This window comes from Alosa sapidissima, chromosome 6 (assembly GCF_018492685.1).
Source record: "Alosa sapidissima isolate fAloSap1 chromosome 6, fAloSap1.pri, whole genome shotgun sequence".
Lineage (NCBI taxonomy): Eukaryota > Metazoa > Chordata > Actinopteri > Clupeiformes > Clupeidae > Alosa > Alosa sapidissima.
The window spans coordinates 3,057,423-3,078,622 of record NC_055962.1 but is presented as its reverse complement, the minus strand read 5'-3'; the positions used below and the strand labels follow the sequence as shown (position 1 = coordinate 3,078,622).

Genomic DNA, 21,200 nt, shown 5'->3' with positions numbered 1-21,200 from the left:
TCTGTGTCCTGTTCTGCAGCTGTTTGCAACAGCATCCAACACCCCGTCACAAAGGAAATCCTCCTTGAGCTTGTGGACAGGTGTGCCCAAGGACAGACACGCAAACACCCCTCTGACCCTGATGCCAAACTCATGCCCCCACCACCACCCAAGAGACCCAATATGGCTGCGCCATAGCTCTCCAGTTGGGTGGAGCGAATATGGTTGCACTGTGGGGTTTGCCATCGTTCACTCCACCGTGAGAGGGACTGATCAAAACAGTTTTGTATCCATTCTTCCTTCAGATTGATGGATGCTGACTTACCTGACCATTGTTTCCCAGCCACTAGCTGACTTAAGCTTTTATGTGAAGATTCTAAAATGAGTTTTCATTCATTGCATTCTGATCCATGTCAGAGGACAGTCCGCACCCCACCATACTGCAGTCATTGGTTGTTCTCAAACATTTAATCTGTGTGATTTTATGGTTTAATTTTACTCTTGTTGGTTTGTTGTTGGCATCTGTCACTATTTTCCAGAGTTGAGCAGCTTTTGATACTGATCCTGATGTTTAGATAACGGCAGCATCATGACTAAAGCAACAAGTCTGGCCTCAGTCCTGCTTCTGATCATGACATTGGAGATTACAGACCTCTGTGTTTGGTTTTTGAGCAGGTGTCAAACTCCAACTTTATCTCTCATCCTAGAAGATTTCAACACAAACTTCACATGTCTCTTTTTATTTTGAATGACAGGTGTATCATTTCCTAGTGTTTACTTATTTTTTTGAAATTACCAACCCCTCTCAGACTCATTCCTGGTTTTTGTATCAGTTAGATGTTGACTGCCATCAGTTTACTCCCTAGAATCTTTGTCTCTTAAGGCTGTTCCTCTCTATTTGTTTTCCTTTGAACCATTAAAATATCAGGTCAAAACAATGAACGTGGTCTTAGCTCTTTCTCTATAAACCGTTTCCCTATACTATGAGTTTCTGTCTGTGTGTGTGTGTGTTCATGGATCCGTGGATTTCTAATGACCAAGGCACTGGCACGGGTCACACACTGGCATCAGTGTCCTGCAGCTTCTGGCATCACATGAGAGAAGCCTGCTCTGTATGGAGCCTCACCTTTGCACAGGTGTCGTGGCACGCACTCATATCAGCTCAGATAATATACATCCAAGTCAAGCTTCTGTTATATCTTTGTCTTATTTGAAAACAAGTTCTTAAGGATGTTGCATAGATACCCGCAATATTTTAGATATAATTTGCGTTATACTGGACCGACCCCAAGCTCTTTAGGTTAAACATAGATCATAAGTTTAAGTCAAAGTCTGGGTGGGCTTCATTTTCATTTACATTCAGGTGATTTCACAATCAGGATAATGAAAGCCCTTTATTAATAAAACTGGCCGTATTGCTCATTCATTACTTATTACAGACCATAATATTTGATTTTAAATCATGGCCCTTGCTCTAACATAGCCTACCCCTGGTAGAAGGACACAAGTTGGACACAAAATATAGCAAATAAAAATTGGATGTAGGAGCAACAAGTTCTGGAGGGATGTCAAAGAAATCATATGGTATGTTTAATTTCAAACTCAAACATCTACAGGTAAGAGGATCTTTTCTTTTTTAAGAAGACTAATATTAAGCAAGCAGCAAACCGTGTCTTTACTTGGATGCCACTATCACTTGCCTGCTGCTGCGGATTGACCTCTCACTAACATGAAAAAATGAAGGCTTTGATTTCCTATGCACTAGTGACTCAAGTTCTTCTCTAAAGCAGATCAAGGTTTTGAAGTCACCGAAAGCCTACAAATTTGGTGAAAGGAGAGCCCATTGATTCAAGTCAACTCAATCCCCAACAACAGACTTCAAAGAAAACATGTTGAGGGTAGAAGCCAAAGATTAGATGGCCAGGCCAGGGGCCTCCAAAGTCAAGGAATAAAGATGCATCAGTGCTGATTTGAGGAATTTTGGAAGGTTTGAAAGGGACAGCGGAGAGTAAACCGAATTGAATGGGTGGGGTCCGCTATGGTTGTAGCATGGAGAGATATGTCTTGTCTGAAAACTAGAAAAGAAAGCAAGGTCAAACCTCTGACCAAGAAAAACCTGGTAGAAAGAGAAATGTGCAGCATTTCGCCATTATTTTAAGAGTCTGCCTAGTGACGAGACCATAGTTCCGAGTCCCTGGCAACATGCAAAGACTGCTGGTGTGCTGAAGTCCTTATAGGAACTTAATTCACTCACTCGCATGACAATTGAGGTGAGTATTACTTTTCTCTGGCTATGTTTTCAACTGTAATCCCTTGTTAGCTAATACTATGAAAGTAAATAACTAAATGTAAGACTTCATTTTGTTATTATTGTCTTATAGGCGAGTGCTCTGCTTAGCGCACATTTCAGCGAAACAAGCTTTGGTGGAATTCTGCTGTGAGATGGTCGCGTATGTGAACAGATTCCTTCGGCAGAGATGCATTTACCCATCATCATATTAGGAATGTGCCATGGTACACACACTCCTGGCTCTTAAAGATAATTGGAGATGGCATTATCATTGGTTTAATGGATGTTACACTCTTAAAACTAATGTGTTGGAAACAACACAAACTGTGTTGTCCCTATCTGGACACGGAGATGTGTTAAAAAACAATACAAGTATAAAACTTAATATCACTTAAAAAATGATATCCGTCTTCATTGTAATCCAGAATTCCTGTCTCAGTTGAAGAAGGAAAGAAGGGTGAGCAAACAACCATCAGAAAATGAGGTGCATAATGATATAATTAGACTTTGATTAAACCAAATGCTCAGGCATGTGTGCAGTCATTATGTCACCACAGAGCAGTTTATAGCCTACTGAAATGATATGTTGTTTCATTTAGGGAAGGCTGGAATAACACTTGACCTTTTTAGTTGGAAAAGAGCAAAGCAACAGTCAGACTGCTTTCCTTGAAAAGACTCACTTAGAGGGGTAAGGCATTGTGATTAGAGAGGAGATGGTTTTAAAAGGCATCCACTGCAACCTAATGAGAAATGCAAGCATGGCAGTTTTATTAACATACATTTCATCATCCAAAAACAAAGAATTAACATATGATAATGATTAAAAGCTAGAGGGACAAATAGAATTAAATATATGAAAAAGGAAAATATAAAAATATAAAAAGAACACAAGTACATAAGTTACCAGGGATCAAATACATCAAATATAATTAAAAAAAAAAAAAAAAAAAAAACACAGTGCAAAGTATATATATAAGTATATATACTCTTTTGATCCCGTTGATCCCAGTGAGGTGAAGCACACACTAATCCCAGCGCAGTGAGCTGCCTGCTACAACAGCGGCGCTCGGGGAGCAGTGAGGGGTTAGGTACCTTGCTCAAGGGCACTTCAGCTGTTCCAACTCGTCGGGGCTCAAACCAGCAACCCTCCGGTTACAGGTCCAGAGTGCTAACCAGTAGGCCACGGCTGCCCAATGATTAAAAGTTGACAGTAAAATGCCGGAAAAAAAACACTGAGTGCAACTAATTAAAAATAAGTGTATATCAGACTAAGGAAAGGCCAAAGTGACGAAGTACCGAATTTATGTATTTAGTAAATAAAATGTGATTCCAGTGCTAATACGGAGCACCTACATTAACTCAGCATGTTGATGTTGGTGAATAAAACACTGATATTATTTTGTGAGTCTGCGTATTCTCATATGAGGAACATACTTGAACATTTACAGTAAATCAGACAGAACATGTCTCGTAGACTTCTTAACTATGGCTTTGGCCATCTGCAGAATGATTATTGCTGATGTGCACATTTCCCTTAAGTATTAAATATTTGATGACCTGCCTTCATTTTCCAAGGAAAAATTAAGTGTATAAGAACAAGATGTGGAAAATATTATCAGTTATCACTGTGACTGTGACTGCGTTACACAAACTTTCTGTCCTAATTACCAAACATCACTTACCGCATGCTGTACATGTTGTGTTTGATTGACTGATTGGTTGATTGATTAATTGATTGATTATCACATTAGTCTGATGATGTGTTCCATCCCATACTTAAACAGGCTTATTTCCTCTTGTCTGAAATGGATAGTCCCATTACTTTGTACTCACATTACCAGAATGTCTTTGGTTAAATCAGTTTGATACAACATCTAACATGTTGAGGGAGCTGTGGTGCACATGGCAGCATCTGGACCAGATTCGGGTCCAAGTGCCCACAGAGACCTCGGCTCGAATCCGAACGATCCCACCCCATCTCCCTATCTCTCAGCCAAAAAATATAATTAAGGTTATGCTGCTACATTACTTACTCAAACTTAAATGTGCATATTCTGTCCGATTTTGTTAGAAAGACTTCTTTGAGGTCTTTGACAACACTCCAAGTTGTAGGGCCCTCAAAATAGGTCAATAGGAAACACACTGACGAAGGCCATCAAGCTGAAACGTTTGTTCGTTAACCCCTGTTGCGAAATGGATTAAAAGCAAGAAAGAAAAGATTTTTGGAGTGCGACCATTCTGTTATTTTCTGTGAGTTCCCTGGATCACACACCCACATAAAGAAACAAGAGAACAATCGGGAGAGCGCGGTGTTTGCAAAGAAAAGGCCCTCAATAAATATTAACATTACAACAAGTGGTTGTCTAGGTTTGGGGGGAGCAAAAGAGTATTTTTTCATAGGGCCCAAGCGTTCTAGCAGTGCCCCTGTGTACACCAACATACCCTAAGTTCATGCAACCAAATCCAAAGTACTGTAAAGATGATCCTTCAATTACATAGCAAGTTCATTACATCTAATTTGAATATGCATAAAATCCCAATATTCTCAGGTTGGTTCTGTGTCAAACCTGCATTAATTATACAATTCTAAAACTATGTCTGATATATTGCTTACACATACATACTATACCTAGGTCACAAAGATGACTTAGATTCCTGTCTATGATAATCACTGGTCTTCACTATTTTCCTTAGCATGCATGGCAAGATTCCACCAACCTGTTCCACCACATATGAATTAAAACACACATACACTTTTATTAGTACAGTTCTCAGACTTAAGGCCCTAAACCATCTGAAAATACACATCACATTTGCTACTTAAACATATTATACCCCTTGATTATACATATATATTGCTCCAAGACTCTGCGTGATATCTCCCCAACAGGTTGAAGGATCTTCAAATAATCACTTTATATAAGCTAGATGAACTGATTAGGTAATCATTGTTGGGTTTGGGTCTAGGTTTGCACACCACAGCACTCTCATTACTGTCCTTGCACTGTTGTGCAGATTGTAGAAGGTGCACCTCTGGTTTTGTTGTTATTATTTGCAAATGAAAGGTATGTGATTTTTCTACATTTTTACAAGTGTGTTAGTAGGCTAATGCACATTTTATATCACAGTTTACAGACATTCAAGAATAAAAATGGGGATTTGAGTAATGGGGAGCCTGCGCCCCATAGATTTATGTCTAGTAATGCCCCTGAGTAGAACCGAAGTTATATTAAACAGAATCCTACATTCTTGTATAAAGAATGTCAATGTGTAGATTATAGTCAGCTACAGCATTGATTTCCATGTATGTGTTTGTGTACAGTCTCGGTCCATTGCAAGTCACCCACTAACAATTGATCGACCCGGGTTTGCTTTCCATCTGCTAAAACTCTGTCAACTTTTGCAGGTTCAAGCCTGGGGTTGAACCGCACAGTCAACTCAACACAAGTTACACCTGCTTACAGCTAAACAGGCAGACTGCACGAAACATTACACATTTTGAATAACAAATTAGAAATACTGTATGAAAGTGTCATTCAGCATGTGGAAAGGGACTAGATTGTCATTCTGGGAAATCAATTCTTGTTTCAATTAATTTGTACAATGGTGTATAGTCCTTTCAACATTTATGAATCACACATGCTATCCATCCATCTGACAACATTGCATGAGTGAATTAACAAAAATGTCTAAATAGAAATATATGTGGACAGATGCATAGTTAACTGACTGCAGGTGACCCCTGTATCATTTCATTGGCAGAGTCTAGACCACAGACCAAACAGCTAATCTGAGGTATTATTTTGCAATAAGAATTCCTATTTTGAATTTGCTGCAATATTGCCCCCAGCCACATCAAAGAGGATCCTTTAACCCAATATCCCAGTGAAAGTATTACCTCTGTGGCAGTTTAATATTTAATAGCCTGGATAAATGACTCTGGGCTTGTGGAATATCCAGAGACCCCAACATCTCCCTCTGAAATCAACACATCCAGAGATGAAAGTAACATCAGCCATGTTGGGTTGCCAAGAGGGGTTTGCCATGTTTGGGTAGAATTCATTTTTGTGAGTGAATCTGTGATGGGAGACAGCATTTAGGAATTGCAAGATTCTTCTAAAAAAAGTGTGATGGCTGGAGGTCTAAAATAGATGTTTTGTGAGTCATTAGATGAGCCAGTGCACATATGTATTTGTGTCAGTCAGTCTGGAAGTGCATTATCCTCCCATCAGAGAAAACATAGCATGCTAAGTGCCTTTTGATAGAACACACATTTATTCTCAATTAAGTTTGCTAAGCAGCCCATCATTATTGATTACTTAATGTACCTGGGATGTGAACTCTAAGTAAATTGTGGATTGCTGCTTTCCAAAAGGCCCTACATGACATATGATATTTGTAATAATCGTGTTCCATGCTGAGCCAGGGTGCAGTTATGTAACTGTTAAGGATAAAAAAAACTATGCTGATGGAGCAATGTGATAAAATGTTAAAACGGAAAGAGCATGTACAATATACAATACATGTACGGTAATCTACTTGAGTTTCCTTTGGACAAGCAGGGTATTACCCATTTTGAGATTTTTGAGATTGAACAACGCTATAATTTTTGATAAACTATACAGAGCAGATTCAGCTAATCTCAGATTATTTTCCTTGCACAACAAAATAATAAGTTATTCTCTGCTGTTTCTTTCTCACCTCTTTTAGGGCTCTATTTTAATGATTTGAAACTCATAATCTGAAGCGAGATACACCTTCCGTTTAGGGTCTGTCTGAATCGAAATATGCTGTTTCGACAACATTGCCAGGCACATAGTGTTGTTCATTTCTTAATTAGTCAAAAAGCAACATTTAACCCAATAACATTTGAAAGACTGAATAAAAATCCTAAACACAGTCATCCAAGCAGATGAACCACTGAAACGATTTTGGAAACATTTTTTTAAGGTACAAAAAACTCTTTGGTGTTGCTTTAAGATAGCTGTGGATTACACTTTAAACCAGGTATTTCTTGGTCAGTGTTATATTTTTTAGTGATGTTAAAATGGCGATTTTTGATCATGCACCTGACCACACCTATTTTTCTCATTGACACCCCTATGGGTGTGTGCAATTTTCATTTGACTTGTGAACTCAAGCGCTTGGGTGGGTGTAAGATAGGAACAAGACTTGCACCACGATGCACTGGGTGTAAAATAGGGCCCATAATCTGCAGAGATGCCATCGGGGACATAGCTTCACTGCTCTGCTTATGCTTGAACCCCTGTGAGCACAATAAGATGTTCTACAACCATTACAAACCATATATTGGCTCTCCATTTGGATCCACTGTCAATGTTGTATGTATCATGTAGGCTATATACCTTCTTGTATGTATCATGGAGAGGTAATCTGTATGTATTGCTTCTGATTGCCTTAGTGCTTGCTCTTGGCAGGCCAGGATCTGGGCTCTAAGTAAGGACTGAATTGAATTGAATCACTTCTATTGTCTGTCAGTACTTTATAACAACTAAAGCTGGGTCAGCACTTTTAGAAGCATCCAACCATGTCCCATATATCTTCCCTGAAGAAGATATATCCCTGGTGTTTTGGTGTGTAACATGTCATTGAAGCCAACTGGTAGAATATATAGAACAGAAGTGTAATAATACTTATGTAATGCCATTCTTTACCAAATAAGTCCAGGTAATACACTGAAGTCACCTCATTGAGGAACACTTATTTGCTGATGGTGTTACCCTGGTGTCTTGTTTTGTGATGGAACACCTATGTTACAGCATGATCCAAAATGGTCCAGTTGCCATGGCACCAGCAAGTTAGAGATGTTGACACACAGAATGTGGTTGTATGTTTTTTCCCCCCAGAGAATCAGGTACCATTTTAGTTGTGCTGTGAACTAGGGGAAGGAAAAGGCACAGGTGGCTTGCATTTTTCTCATAGCAACATGAGTGGAGTGATTCAAAGATAAATGTTAAAAACTACAATTTATGAATAATGGTGTATAGATGTAAAAACGCTTTCATAAAAAAAGTGCGTTTGTGCCACAGTCTGTCATGTTAGCATTTTTAGGAATGTGGTACGTTATGAAGAGACGAGCAATGGTAAAGGGAATAGATGGCTCATATGCATGCAGGGAGACACATCCATTGGACTGCGCTACTGTGGGTGAGTGCTGTGACGTAGTGAGAGCAGATGGGAGGCAGTGAGTCACAAGAAGCCACCTGAGACCTGACAGGTTGACTTTGGCTGACATCTCTCCACCCTCATCCCACATGAAGGTTCTATATAAACCAAGAAAGAATGCATTATAGCCTTCTCACAAAGTGATGCCTATAGGCTATTGCTAATTCTACCAAGTAGAGTAAGGTCCTTCAAAGATGAGTTGAGTGTACAGTGCTCTACTCTTAAATCTGTCTTGACAAGCCCGATTAAAAAACATTAAGGCATATTTTTTGTGTGTCCTTGTTGCTAGCCTCATTTATTACAAATGTATCCATGGGAACTTTTCACTGTTCCAACACGGCTGTATCTTCATTCTTTCAGTCTATTCAAGCCCATCTGTCTTTTCAGAATAGTCAAAACACTTGGAGGAACATTATTTTCCAAGAAAGGTAGCTGACATTATTCTGAGAAACTATCTCATTTCAAAACATAGATGTATTGCAACAGGTAGAATGTAAGATGGTCTTTCTTGTGCACTTTCTTGTGTGTTTCAAAATAAATTGCAGTGTAAGCATGTATGTGTTGCTTCCATGTAAGGACTTCTGCTTTGTCTGTTATATTACCATTACTGTTTTACGATGGATGTGTGACCCTTTTTCTACACAACATACCTCTGCTTCTGTCATAGCCAGGACATCGGTGGTGTAAGCATCTGAAATAGTTACCTTGGTTGTAAATGTGTGCTGTATTATACTGCTGCATTTCCCCCGTGGCTGCATACCCTCATGTAATACCCACCCAGGTGAAGAGCAGCATCCTCATCAGTACTACATGTAACAACAAATATGCCCAGATGGCGGCTTTTTGTGTCTGAATGATGAGTCACCTTTTGATTCACTGATCAAAATGGCTGCATTGCTTCTGTCCGTCCACTTGCAAGAGAAGGATTTAACTATACATTGTTGGTCTTATCTTTCACAATGAAATAGAAATGCATACACACAGTGGTGGTACTGTTGGTGATGCTTTGACAAGCCCTGATGTAGGCTATAGTCTCTCATAATGTTTTTTTCTTTCATACTAATCCTGTCCTGCAGGCAGCTGTATCCTCTTAAATTCTTACATTATTTATGTCTTCTGCATCTTAGACTGCAGCATGGTTTGTTATCCTCACAGATACATCCTGACAAAATGTGATAGCAGAAGAATAGCATTCATGATGGCTCACCTTATATTCACACTCTTATGCTGATAAAGATAATTAATGTAATTAAAACATTACTTTAATTACTAATGAGTTCATTGTGGCAGGGAATTAAATGTAATTGTAGTTTGGGCCTATTTTCACTAATGCAATAGTGAAATGTAGCCTATATGAACAACAATTAAGAGTGTCTAATGCAGTGATAGTTTCATCTCAATTTCGATCTCTCTTCACTGCATGTCCAATAGATGTATTATTGTTTGCACTTGAAATAAAATAGTAGGATTCATGACAATGATAATTCCTTGCAGCTGCTCATACGTGAATGGACTCCATATGTAGAAAATGTTAACCCATATGGGTAGCCTACCGAATAAATAGCCTCCTTAGCCCTCCTTAGATTGATCCTGATAAAAGAGCTGTTGGTTGTGGTTTCTGCTAAAATCTAAAAGGGTTAACAATTTTTTTTAAAAATGCAAACGCACAGACAATTCATGAGATAGCAGTGGTTGATAGTGAAACAAGTCCGGTTGGATTATTGGATTATTCTTAGCCACATGTGTTGTGATTTTTTTCTTGATTTTACAATGGAATTGCAGGCCTTTTAACAGTCTCCGCTTTGCAGTTGTATCTTTGTCAAAGATGTCAATGAGGCTACTGATTTAGGGGTGTAGCTATATGAATTTCGCCCATCCCTTCACTCTTCACTTGAATCTTCACTCAGTTGGCTACAACGGTGTAGAGAACGCTCTGAAGCACGTGATTTACTCCGTTTTAACGACGCTCCATAAATATGCACTCTCGCAGACCTCAGACATCGCCTGCAGCAGAAAATCATATGCGTGCAAACATAAGAACGTGAAATATTCTGCGTGCTCGCTATTATTACAGGGCAAATCATACAATTGAAAGTGCAAGTTGGATTTAATATTGTCGTATTTTGACAATTGATTGTAGAATTAGCAGTCAGACTGGTATTATTCAAAAGACTTTCAGCATATCTGTGGGATTATTTATTTGTGGATATTGTTGATGACGACTAACGACACGGGGAACTATGTAAAGGTACATTTTATATATATATATATATATTGCACATACCCTATGTAATAGATAACTAACGTAAAGAGCTCTATATGTCATAGTGGTGTTTTTTCTAGGCTGATTTGTTTCCCCCCGCAAGACCTTTTTATTGCCGCTCAACAATTTTGCATTTCCAAGCAACAGCCTAGGCTACTTATGGGTTCTCACAAATTTATGTCGCAATACTTTGACTTTCCCAGGAGAACACAAAAGTATTGTGAGGCAGGCTAATGCAAAAAGTATTCCGAGGGAACGCAAATTGCAAGGTAGGGCAATGCAAATATAGCCTACAGTTATTGGCTATTGTGAGGTAACGCAAATGAACAACATAACCACGAGTGTTAATGGGGCTTCAATAGTAAGCTACTATTTGTCCACTCAGTTTTCTCAGTTTTTTACTAGCTCTTCTCGGTTCTTGGCAGCACTGGTGAGAGACACTTGTCGATTGAATTATTCTTGTAATAGCCTAGGCTTCTTCTAATTTCAGTTTAAAGCGTTTTTTCATAATTTACAAAAGAAAACATGAAATGGTCTGTGAAAACATACACATTATTTATAACATTGAATTGCCATAACGTTGAATTGCATTAGTGGATAAATGTATAGTTTTTAAATTAACTTTCAACGAATCATATACTGTAGTTACAGTCAAATGTACTTTAAACTAGCCTAGGCTACTTGATGCAACATTGGGTAATTGTGATTACTTCACAATCAATGCAGCGTGTTAAGTTGAGACCGAGTCTAGCCTAATTGTCCAGTTACAAAATGACTAGGCTATTGGAATTGTTTCTGCGACATCTGCTGGTCTGTGTCTACTAGTGTTCTCCATTACAAGCAGGCATTTGACAGTGCATATGACCAGTTTGATAGCCTATATCTTATTGTTGAGCAAAACAGGTGTTACTTGTCAATATGATAAATATGTGTTACCTTATATATTATGCAAATTTAATATAGGCACAATTTCAGACAGACACTGTAGTTCACTATATTCTGTAATGATTTTCAGGTTTTCCAGGTTCCTGACGCACCCAAGGCCGTTTAATCCCCTTTCATCTTCAGTTATGAAGTCTGTACTGGATGGCGTGGCAGACACCACTTTCAGGACAATTACCTCTGGGCTGCAGTACCTTGGCTCTAATGATGCCAGTTATGACGACCCAACCACAGATGCCGACCTCACAAAGGGAAGATTTTCCCTGCAGAAGCCATTGTCGGCATTTCGCAGCAATTCCTTCCCAGATAAAGTGCAACCAAATGAGGAACTCATCTTTAAAAGTTTGAACTTTTACCCCACAAACTCCTCTGACCTGTTTGGTAACAAGAGCTCAATGGGGAATGAAGGCAGCACTATTGAGTGTGGAGAGAATTTCATGGACATGGAGTGCTTCATGATTTTGACACCTAGCCAGCAGCTGGCAGTGACTGTCATGTCCCTTACTCTGGGAACCTTCACTGTGTTGGAAAACCTGCTGGTCCTATGTGTGATCTTGCAGTCTCGCACTCTGCGCTGCAGGCCCTCCTACCACTTCATTGGCAGCCTCGCTGTGGCAGACCTACTGGGTAGTGTCATCTTTGTCTACAGCTTTTTAGACTTTCACGTCTTTCACCGGAAGGACAGCCCAAATGTTTTTCTCTTTAAATTAGGTGGGGTGACTGCCTCATTCACAGCCTCAGTGGGAAGCCTCTTTCTCACAGCCATAGATCGGTACATTTCCATACATCGGCCATTGGCATACCGTCGCATTGTTACCCGCACCAAGGCTGTGATTGCTTTCTGCATGATGTGGGCTATCTCCATTATCATTGCAGTGCTTCCTCTGCTTGGCTGGAACTGCAAGCGTCTCAACTCTGTTTGCTCAGACATCTTCCCACTAATTGATGAGAACTACCTAATGTTTTGGATTGGTGTGACCAGTGTATTGGTGCTCTTCATCATTTATGCCTACATGTACATCCTGTGGAGGGCACACCACCATGCTGTGCGAATGCTGAGTCGGACCTCTCAGAAGAGCTTGGTGGTGTATTCAGCTGACGGAACTAAAGTGCAGACCACACGCCCAGAGCAGACCCGCATGGACATCCGCTTGGCTAAGACATTGTTGCTCATCCTAGTGGTGCTGGTCATTTGTTGGGGGCCTCTGCTAGCCATTATGGTCTATGACCTCTTCTGGAGGATGGACGATTCCATCAAAACAATATTTGCCTTCTGTAGCATGCTCACCCTCCTCAATTCCACAGTCAACCCAATCATCTATGCCCTTAGGAGCAAAGACATGCGCCGTGCTTTCCTGAGCACCTGTCAAGCATGCAAAGGCAGTGCCCAACAGTTAGATAACAGTCTGGAGTCAGACTGCCAGAATAGACATCCCCATATTGCTGCCAATCGAGCTGCTGAGAGTTGTGTGAAGACCACTGTGAAAATAGCCAAAGTAACAATGTCTGTCTCAACAGAGACATCTGCCGATGCTGTGTGAGCACCCATAATATGATACAGTGTTTAAAGCGCCAAGCAATCACCAATCTTAAAGAATGGAACTTTGGTCTTAAAAGTGAAGTTTATGGCACCATGGTATCATGAAGATAGACTGAATAAGTTAGCATCATTTCAGAAACTCATAACTTCTTGTTGTTTCTTGTTAAACCTCACTCTATGTGTTGGCAACTTTTGCCCTTCCGTTCATGAATTGTATTTTTCTACATTAAAATCAGGTTCTTGAACAGTTGTTTCTTCTATCATGGGAATAAGGGGCTACTGAATTTTATGTTAAAATAATCTCAGTGAGAGAACTAACATTTTTCATGTAATCATGAATTCTATAGAATCTCATGCCTCATCAAATATAGCCAAGCTTTTTCTGACCAAATGTTTGTCTTGCACTTAAGAACAGAAGTATTTTTTCTTTAAATATCCTTTTGCAGTTGGATATTATTTGTCCTTTTCGTATTCATATTTTGTGTATTGAAGAATCATGTTGAGTGTTTGATGTATGTATATTTGAGTAGATTGTAAAAACACTTACTCATGCCTTCTGTTATACTTTAAACTCAAATACTCTATCGTCACAATGGCCCAAAACAAGACAAAAAAAACCCCATATCAGACAAACTTCATTTTATTGTGTACAATTCTGTCGTATAGCTCTAGAGTGACGCCTAGAGTTTAAAGTAGGCAAACCCCAGCGTTTGAACTAGTTCATGACTGCTACTCTGAGCTGTGGGATTCTAGTATAGAACCTTCAAGTATACTGCAAAATGTTATCTTTCAAAGGGCCATGTAAACACGCACCATAGCGTGTTTACCATAGCTAAAGAAGATCATTGAATTTATCTTCCAAAAGATAAAACAATCAGCTATACTATACTAATCTATATGTAAATATTCTAAGTATGTGAATGACTTAATACTGGTGTGCAGTCAGAGCTGTGCCCCCACTATTATTGTGTATTTGAAATGTTCCAGTATTGCTTTTTCAGAAACAGAGGTGTCAAAACATTTCAGTGTTCATTTGACTGTCAGATCTCATCGGTTGACACATAACCACTGTACAATATTGATAAATGGTCTAGATACAATTAAAAACACAATCAACATCAATCTTTGCTCTGCTATCAGCAAAAACTACAGTGCGCTGGTCACACTACTGTATAATACATTTTGAAAGCACATTAAAAACTAGGTGAGGCCATTTGTAATAAGTGGTATTCTTCATAATGATTTCCTTGATACCGCACAAAAATGGTTTTGATGTGTTTAGGTAGAAGTGTTTTTAGTGATGTCTAGATATTTCCTGTTGTTCTCTTTACTTAAAACACAAAGGTTTCCCTGCAGCTGGGCTACAGGGTTCTTGCACAATGTGAACAGTGTCATTCTATGTTATAGAGATGAGGTTTCTAAAATAGTTTGGAACTGTATTGAGATGGCATAATGTTTTTGTTTTTTTAATATTTAAAATTGTGTAGTGAAAAGAATTTGCCTTCTCGCTAACTGATCTATAAACATGAAATGTGGTGTAAACACAACTGCCTACTGTATTAGTGTGATATATTGGAGATTAATCATAAATTGTCAAGTGGCTTTTGTCCTAGTAGCCTAATTGAACAGTCTGAAAAAATCATTGGGCACTTGTGTTTTATGCATTTGTTCTGTAGTTTGTATCCAAGCTTTGAATAAAGTCACTGCTAATAATCATGAACAATCTATTTTCTTACACAAACAATTAGCCTATGAAAAAGCAAATGTGGGTGTGGTTTAAAAAGGGGCGTGGCTTGTTTCTTGAAACAAAACATGTTGATTTATCAATAGCCTAACATTATAACCAGTCTGAAGATCTCAATAGGAGGTAGCCTGGTCATAGCATATGGTTAGCCTACAGCCATCAGATGAGATGATGATCTTGGGTAGTCATGGGCATCCATACTCCATTGTATAGCTTAACACAGTATTGTAATAGATCCAGACAAGATTATTTGAACACAGCATAGGCCTACAAGTTTATTTTGAAGTTGAACAGCTGACAGTGCTCAACAGAAAAAAAGACAGGAATAAAAAAACAATAAAATATTGGAATATTGGTCGCTAATGCACAAATAGAATGTTTTTGCTTAATTAAAATGTTGTAGGCTTTTTATTGTTGTATTTTTACAGATTAAATGTTTTATGATTGTGTAGTGGTTTATCATCACCATCACAGTCATTTTATGTATATTGGCACACTAGATGGTTTGTAGTTATTAAATCAATGGATGAAACCAACCCTCAGCAACATCTCAGTACAGGTCAATGAGGTTCACAATGGAACTGGCTGTTTGTGACAGCTTGATTTGATAATGGAAGAGGTTTGAGTCTATCACTCAAAATGTCCCACAGCTTCCTGTTTGAAAAGTGAATTTAGTCCACTATGGAAATTCAGGTTTATAAAATATTTTTATCACGATAATTCTATGGTAAAGAGCCTTCATATTTCAGCTACATGACATTTTAGCAACCTACACAGTATTTTGAGAATTAATTGCATTTGACTTTTCCCCAAGGTGAAATTAAACTTAAACACAACATTAGTTAAAAATAATAGTTTCAAATAAAATTGTAATATAATAATAATAATAATAATCATAATAATAATAATAATATACATTATCAATAATGATATAGGCCTAGTATCAAATATTGTATGAAAATAATGAGTCTTCATGTGAACAAAAACCATAACATACAAACCATATATATAAGATAATTAATTAATTAATTCATCTGGGTCTTTAAACATTTCTTGAAAGTCACATTTTTTATTTGTACTTAATGCATAAATTACATGTTGAATATGTGTATTATAAGGTCACTATTTCAGAGTAGGCTTAAGCACTGCAAAGTATAAGTATATATACTTTTTTGATCCTGTGAGGGAAATTTGGTCTCTGCATTTAACCCAATCGGTGAATTAGTGAAACACAAACAGCACACAGTGAACACACAGTGAGGTGAAGCACACACTAATCCCGGCGCAGTGAGCTGCCTGCGTCAACGGCAGCGCTCGGGGAGCAGTGAGGGTTTATGTGCCTTGCTCAAGGGCACTTCAGCCGCGGCCCACTGGTCGGGGCTCAAACCGGCAACCCTCCGGTGACAAGTCCAGAGTGCTAACCAGTGGACCACGGCTGCCCCTAATGTAATTAATTGTATATGTACAATTAATGTCTCCAGACAAAAAGTGCTTGGTTAAAGCAACACCAAAGAGTTTTTTGCACCTTAAAATAATGTTTCCAAAATCGTTTCAGTGGTTGATGAACTCGTAACAGGGTGAACGGCACTTCTGCATTCGCTTCGCGGCCCTCTATCGGCTATAACCGCACTATGTAAGTTTGCCAGATCGGGTAGCGGATCTGTAGTTCAATGGAATGAGACATAAGAAACTACAAATTTGACTTGCATCTGAAGTTGCAATACATCGTACTTTCATAAAATCATGCAACATATTCTACCTTGTCTGTGGACATTGTTATTTGCAAAGCCGTTGCTGGATAAACAAATAGTGCATTTGACAGAGGAAAAGTTCTTTGGTGTTGCTTTAAATATAAAGGTTCAATATAAAATAATAATGTTGTATTTTGTCCATAAAGGGCAGTACAGTAGGCTACTCCCCTCCACAAACACTCTGCTCCTGAGTTAAACCATTTTGAGGTATTACAATGTGTTAAAACCAGGTGACTTCCATTTGTTAGATTTTCTCTGTCGCAGCTTTACAAAATATCTTAAAAATAGCCAAACCTCAATGAAACTCTCAAACACATTTTCTTGTTTCTTGATATGCTAGTGAAAATGTTGCCTACCTCAGTCTGTCTCATTTGATCTGGCACTTGCTGTTGGTCTGTCGCGTCACTTGGTAACAATGACAGGTTCACTCGCGCAACGCATGCAACAGCACCTAAGCAGATTTTCTAAAATCGTAAAGTTAACTCCTTAATATCTATGAAAAAATAAAAAATCAAGTCATTTCAAGTCATTTGTCTCAAGTCTAAGTCAAGTCTCAAGTCATGAATAGCAAGTCAAAGTCAAGTCGTCTTTTATAGGCCTACATGTTGATCAAGCAAGTCTCAAGTCCTAAAAAATGTGACTCAAGTCTGACTCGAGTCAAGTCACGTGACTCGAGTCAGCCATGTTTGTGTATTAGTGTAGTAGAAGTGCATAAAACATATTAGTCTGCGATTCCAACTTAATAATATTGAGGTGCTTTATTTGAGCAGCCAATAATCAAACATAAAATGCCATTGAGCCCATTTCAAGCTGACATGTACCGTAAACATCCAGTAGGTGGCAGTCCAAGGCATTTATTCCTACACAATTGGGCTCATTACACATTTACTAATTTTCAAATATATATATATATATATATATATATATATATATATATATATATATATATAGGCATAGGCTATATCACACATATATTTTGCTGGCTATTGCACTAATAAATAGGCTAGGGTAGCCTACTGAACAAAGCACAGAAAAATGAATACAAGAGTAAGTTAAAGGAATAGAAGTGATTGCCTGTTACGTTGACTCCCTGAAATCTCAAATCAGAAATTAGCATCTATGCACACCCCCACTGAAAATCATATTTGGTTTGAGCACTCCTGACTGAAATCAGTGTAGTTTACTTATCAAGAAAATAAAAACTATCAGACTAGCCATGCTATGCCATGCAGGTCAATGTAACTTCCGCCCAGTAGGGGGCAAGATATAATTGTCTAGGAAGTCATTTGTAGTTCCGGCAACAAGAGCGAGTAGAGAAACTGTGAAAAGGGGAACTTGTGAAAGATGGCTGTCAACCAGTTTACAGACATAAATGGAAAAACAATTACTCTTGATTCACAGTCACATACGGACTTCTGCCGAGAATTCACTATTAGCAACCCGAAGTTGTCCCTGCGCAGTATTTTGATGTATACCTGCACTGTATGGTTATTTGCGTATGCTGTATTCTTCATAACCGACGTAAGGATGCTCTTAAGTGCAAGTGGCTTTGTAGCCTACACATGCATATTTTGCTACTTTTGTTGGCTATGACTATTGGATGATGCTCGTAGGATAGTAGGATAGGATACTGTGCTTTGACCTCTTGCTGGCGAAGTAGTCCATGCTAATGTTGCCATTTGCTCGCTGCAGTTTGGGCGAAGAATGTACCTGATGACCTAGGCTAGGCTACATGCCGTTTTCTGTGAAAGTAGCCTAATGACGAAAGTAGGCTAATATTAAACACGCACATAAGGTAGTAATCTTGTGACATGGGCTAGATAGCAAATTTAACTGCATGAGCGCATCCGATGCATCTCAACTATTTGGAAAATGATTGTTAACTTGATCAACGTAGTTTCGTAAAATATGTCATTATGGAATTCAACATATAAATCAGATCACATCTTATTTGGAGATCACTGAATTCTGACCTCTTTCCCCTAACTCCCTTTTAAGGAGAAATAAGGAGCAAAAACTAGTGTGAGACAGACTGATGGCTTATGCCTATGCCAAATTCTTTAATAATATTATTTTTCTCTGGGATGTGCTGTTGTTTGTAAGGTGTTTGCATGCTTAAGGCTTGCCAAACTTAACTCCTAACTGCTGCTTTAATGATTTTGTTCTTATTTCAGAACACCGTTGTCCTCTCGAGTGCCATCATTGTGACACTGGTCAGCATGATGATCTGCATTCACTTTGTGAAGGTGGACCATGAAACATTACTGATTATTAGATCCCTGGGTGTGCAGGTGTCATCATCCTTTGCCTCAGGGAGAGAATGTACATCTTTCATCGAAATGAGCAAAATAAAAGATATTGTTATCAATGAGGCTGTTCATATGGTAAGTGCACATATGTACATCAATTGGACTTTTTTTTTTTTTTTTTACAGTTTTATAGAACTATACCATGATCTATAACCTTAAAAGAATGGTTAACAGTAGGCCTACATTTCAAGCCAATAAATGCCACATTCAGCAAATATCTCCTCACAATCCACTCCGTAAACTGAAAAGAAACGTATTGTGTAAGCCTACCCACTCACACAACACTATCACAGCCAATCAGAAACCAGTGGTGTTATTTTGTCTGGTCTGTCTTTCTCCAACTTTTCAAGCTAGCTTATGGACTTTAAATTGCCCTTTTATTACTATTATGATGTCATTTTGTGTGTAATTTTTTTTTATTGTTTTTAATCTGTTATGCGACCTTGGGTGCTTTGAAAGGTGTTGAGAAACAAATTAAATGTATTATTATTATTATCACTAAACTACTTTTAATAGTGCGTTGAGCTTACACTTCCCTAAGCTAACCATAGCTTGACCTGCACCATCTTTTATGATCATTTCAGCACCGAGTCATATACTACCTCTGCATTCTTGTGAAGGACCCTTCAGATCCTGAAATGGTATCCAGTGTAGTTCCTCTTTTTCAGGTATGTACACATAGTAATGTTTCTTTAAGAAATTATATCTCTCTATATTGTGTATTTAAAATTATATTTAAAATGTATCACTTGGAATAGTATTATCTTTCTGAGAAATGTGTATTTAATGCTTTTCAGAGTTCCAAGCCAAGGTTGAATTGCTTAGTACAAGTATATAAAGCCTGTCAGGAGGTACTGTTACAAAACTCATGACAAGGTAAATCACTGCTGCAGACTTCATACTAATATTTTAATTCATATCTAGGCAATCATGTAGAATTCAACTTTATCTAATGAAATTAGTGATATATAATGTTTTTTTCCCCTTCAGATTCCTTCCAATCCCCATTCTGATGCCATAATGCTGTAACAAGTGTAACGTTCGTATTTATATTTCACAGCAGTTGCCACTATGCACCTGTGTTTTATATGAAGTGATGATTAAAGTAAAATGTATCCAACCTCTCATGATTTGAAATGTGTGTTTCATTCTTTGGACCAAATTAGTTAAGTATATAATTAACTAAAAGTCTGAAAATATTACACTAAAATCCACTTTTTAAAATGTGTCTGGAATTGCTTTAGGTAGGCCTATATAATTGTGGACACCACTAATACAGGTCTCGCGAAGAAGTTAAAATGACACCACTTTATAAGGCAGCCTCAGACGTGTCTAGGGAAGAGATTAACTTTGGCTGTGAAGGCTAAGCGCATCTTAAACGTTGAGATAGAACAATGCATCAGTGGTAAATATTGTGGGAAACTACAAATAATATGACAATTTGACTTCCAGTATTACCAGTTTAGCTGCTCGCACAGTAGTGGCATAGCACATGAGATGAGATTAATGTGCAACTTCTTAAACAGTCCTAAACATAATGTAACCAATATCAATTAAATTGAATTCAAGGTATACTCAAGTAGTACTATAACAACTAACACTATAACAACTTAAAGTAAACTTAGATAATCAAATATAACTGATAAAAAATGACCAAATGAGATAACCAAATAACCCAAAACATGTTAGATGCCAAAATGAACCAGATAATCCAAGAATGCACCAAATGTAAATAAATCCAAGTGAACCTAAGAGAGAGACACCAAAATCAGAAATGGCCTCGTTGGAGCAGGAGCCAAGAAGCAAGAGAGGTTACTCTCCCAAGATAGTGATCTTTTATCCTGAGACCTATATGCAGAGGGTTGTGGTGCTTCAACCCGTTGTCACTAAGATGTCCTGTTTTCTAAACTGAGATGTTGTAGGCTACATTTCGTTGCAGACAAATGGATCCATAACACCGGGGATGTCAATTCTGATAACATAGCCTAAATAGTGCAAATAACTCACGTTGTTATATTGTATTAGTGGAGCTTTCTTTATTTGGGAAAGTGAAATCTGCATTTTCTTCTGGAGTTAAACTTGTGACCATACAATAAATGAATATTCACTAGTTCACATTCCATAATTTGCAAACAGATATAATAGCATAATAGTAAAGCATTTCTAAAGTCTCTGGCCAGGGTCCTAAAGTGATTT

At 38.2% G+C, this 21,200-nt stretch overlaps 3 protein-coding genes across 3 annotated transcripts in view; all 3 read left to right on the top strand.

The window, feature by feature from the left end:
- rngtt (RNA guanylyltransferase and 5'-phosphatase) overlaps positions 1 to 917 on the top strand; it is a 96,805-nt gene extending 95,888 nt beyond the window's left edge. Inside the window, exon 16 of the mRNA XM_042095023.1 lies at positions 20 to 917. Coding sequence (XP_041950957.1) covers positions 20 to 177 — 158 coding nt within the window. The 3' untranslated portion in view covers positions 178 to 917. The remainder of the gene's footprint in view (positions 1 to 19) is intronic.
- Positions 918 to 10,400: 9,483 nt separating this feature from the next.
- On the top strand, positions 10,401 to 14,674 carry cnr1 (cannabinoid receptor 1). Its single transcript, XM_042095027.1, has 2 exons — positions 10,401 to 10,703; positions 11,734 to 14,674. The coding sequence occupies exon 2, from the start codon at positions 11,789 to 11,791 to the stop codon at positions 13,199 to 13,201; it is 1,413 nt and encodes a 470-aa protein (XP_041950961.1). The 5' UTR covers positions 10,401 to 10,703; positions 11,734 to 11,788; the 3' UTR covers positions 13,202 to 14,674.
- Positions 14,675 to 17,995: 3,321 nt separating this feature from the next.
- Positions 17,996 to 20,131, top strand: pigh (phosphatidylinositol glycan anchor biosynthesis, class H). The gene is made up of 5 exons (XM_042095045.1): positions 17,996 to 18,216; positions 18,870 to 19,079; positions 19,589 to 19,672; positions 19,802 to 19,880; positions 19,995 to 20,131. Exons 1-4 carry the CDS (start codon positions 18,040 to 18,042, stop codon positions 19,874 to 19,876), a joined length of 546 nt encoding a protein of 181 aa, XP_041950979.1. The 5' UTR covers positions 17,996 to 18,039; the 3' UTR covers positions 19,877 to 19,880; positions 19,995 to 20,131.
- The last annotated feature ends 1,069 nt before the right edge of the window (positions 20,132 to 21,200 follow it).

Coding starts and splice junctions, on each gene's coding strand:
- cnr1 (XM_042095027.1), top strand. CDS start 11,789: ATGAAGTCTGTACTGGATGGCGTGGCAGACACCACTTTCAGGACAATT.
- pigh (XM_042095045.1), top strand. CDS start 18,040: ATGGCTGTCAACCAGTTTACAGACATAAATGGAAAAACAATTACTCTT. Junction 18,217..18,869: donor CTGTATTCTTCATAACCGAC/GTAAGGATGCTC, acceptor TTCTTATTTCAG/AACACCGTTGTCCTCTCGAG. Junction 19,673..19,801: donor GTGTAGTTCCTCTTTTTCAG/GTATGTACACAT, acceptor AATGCTTTTCAG/AGTTCCAAGCCAAGGTTGAA.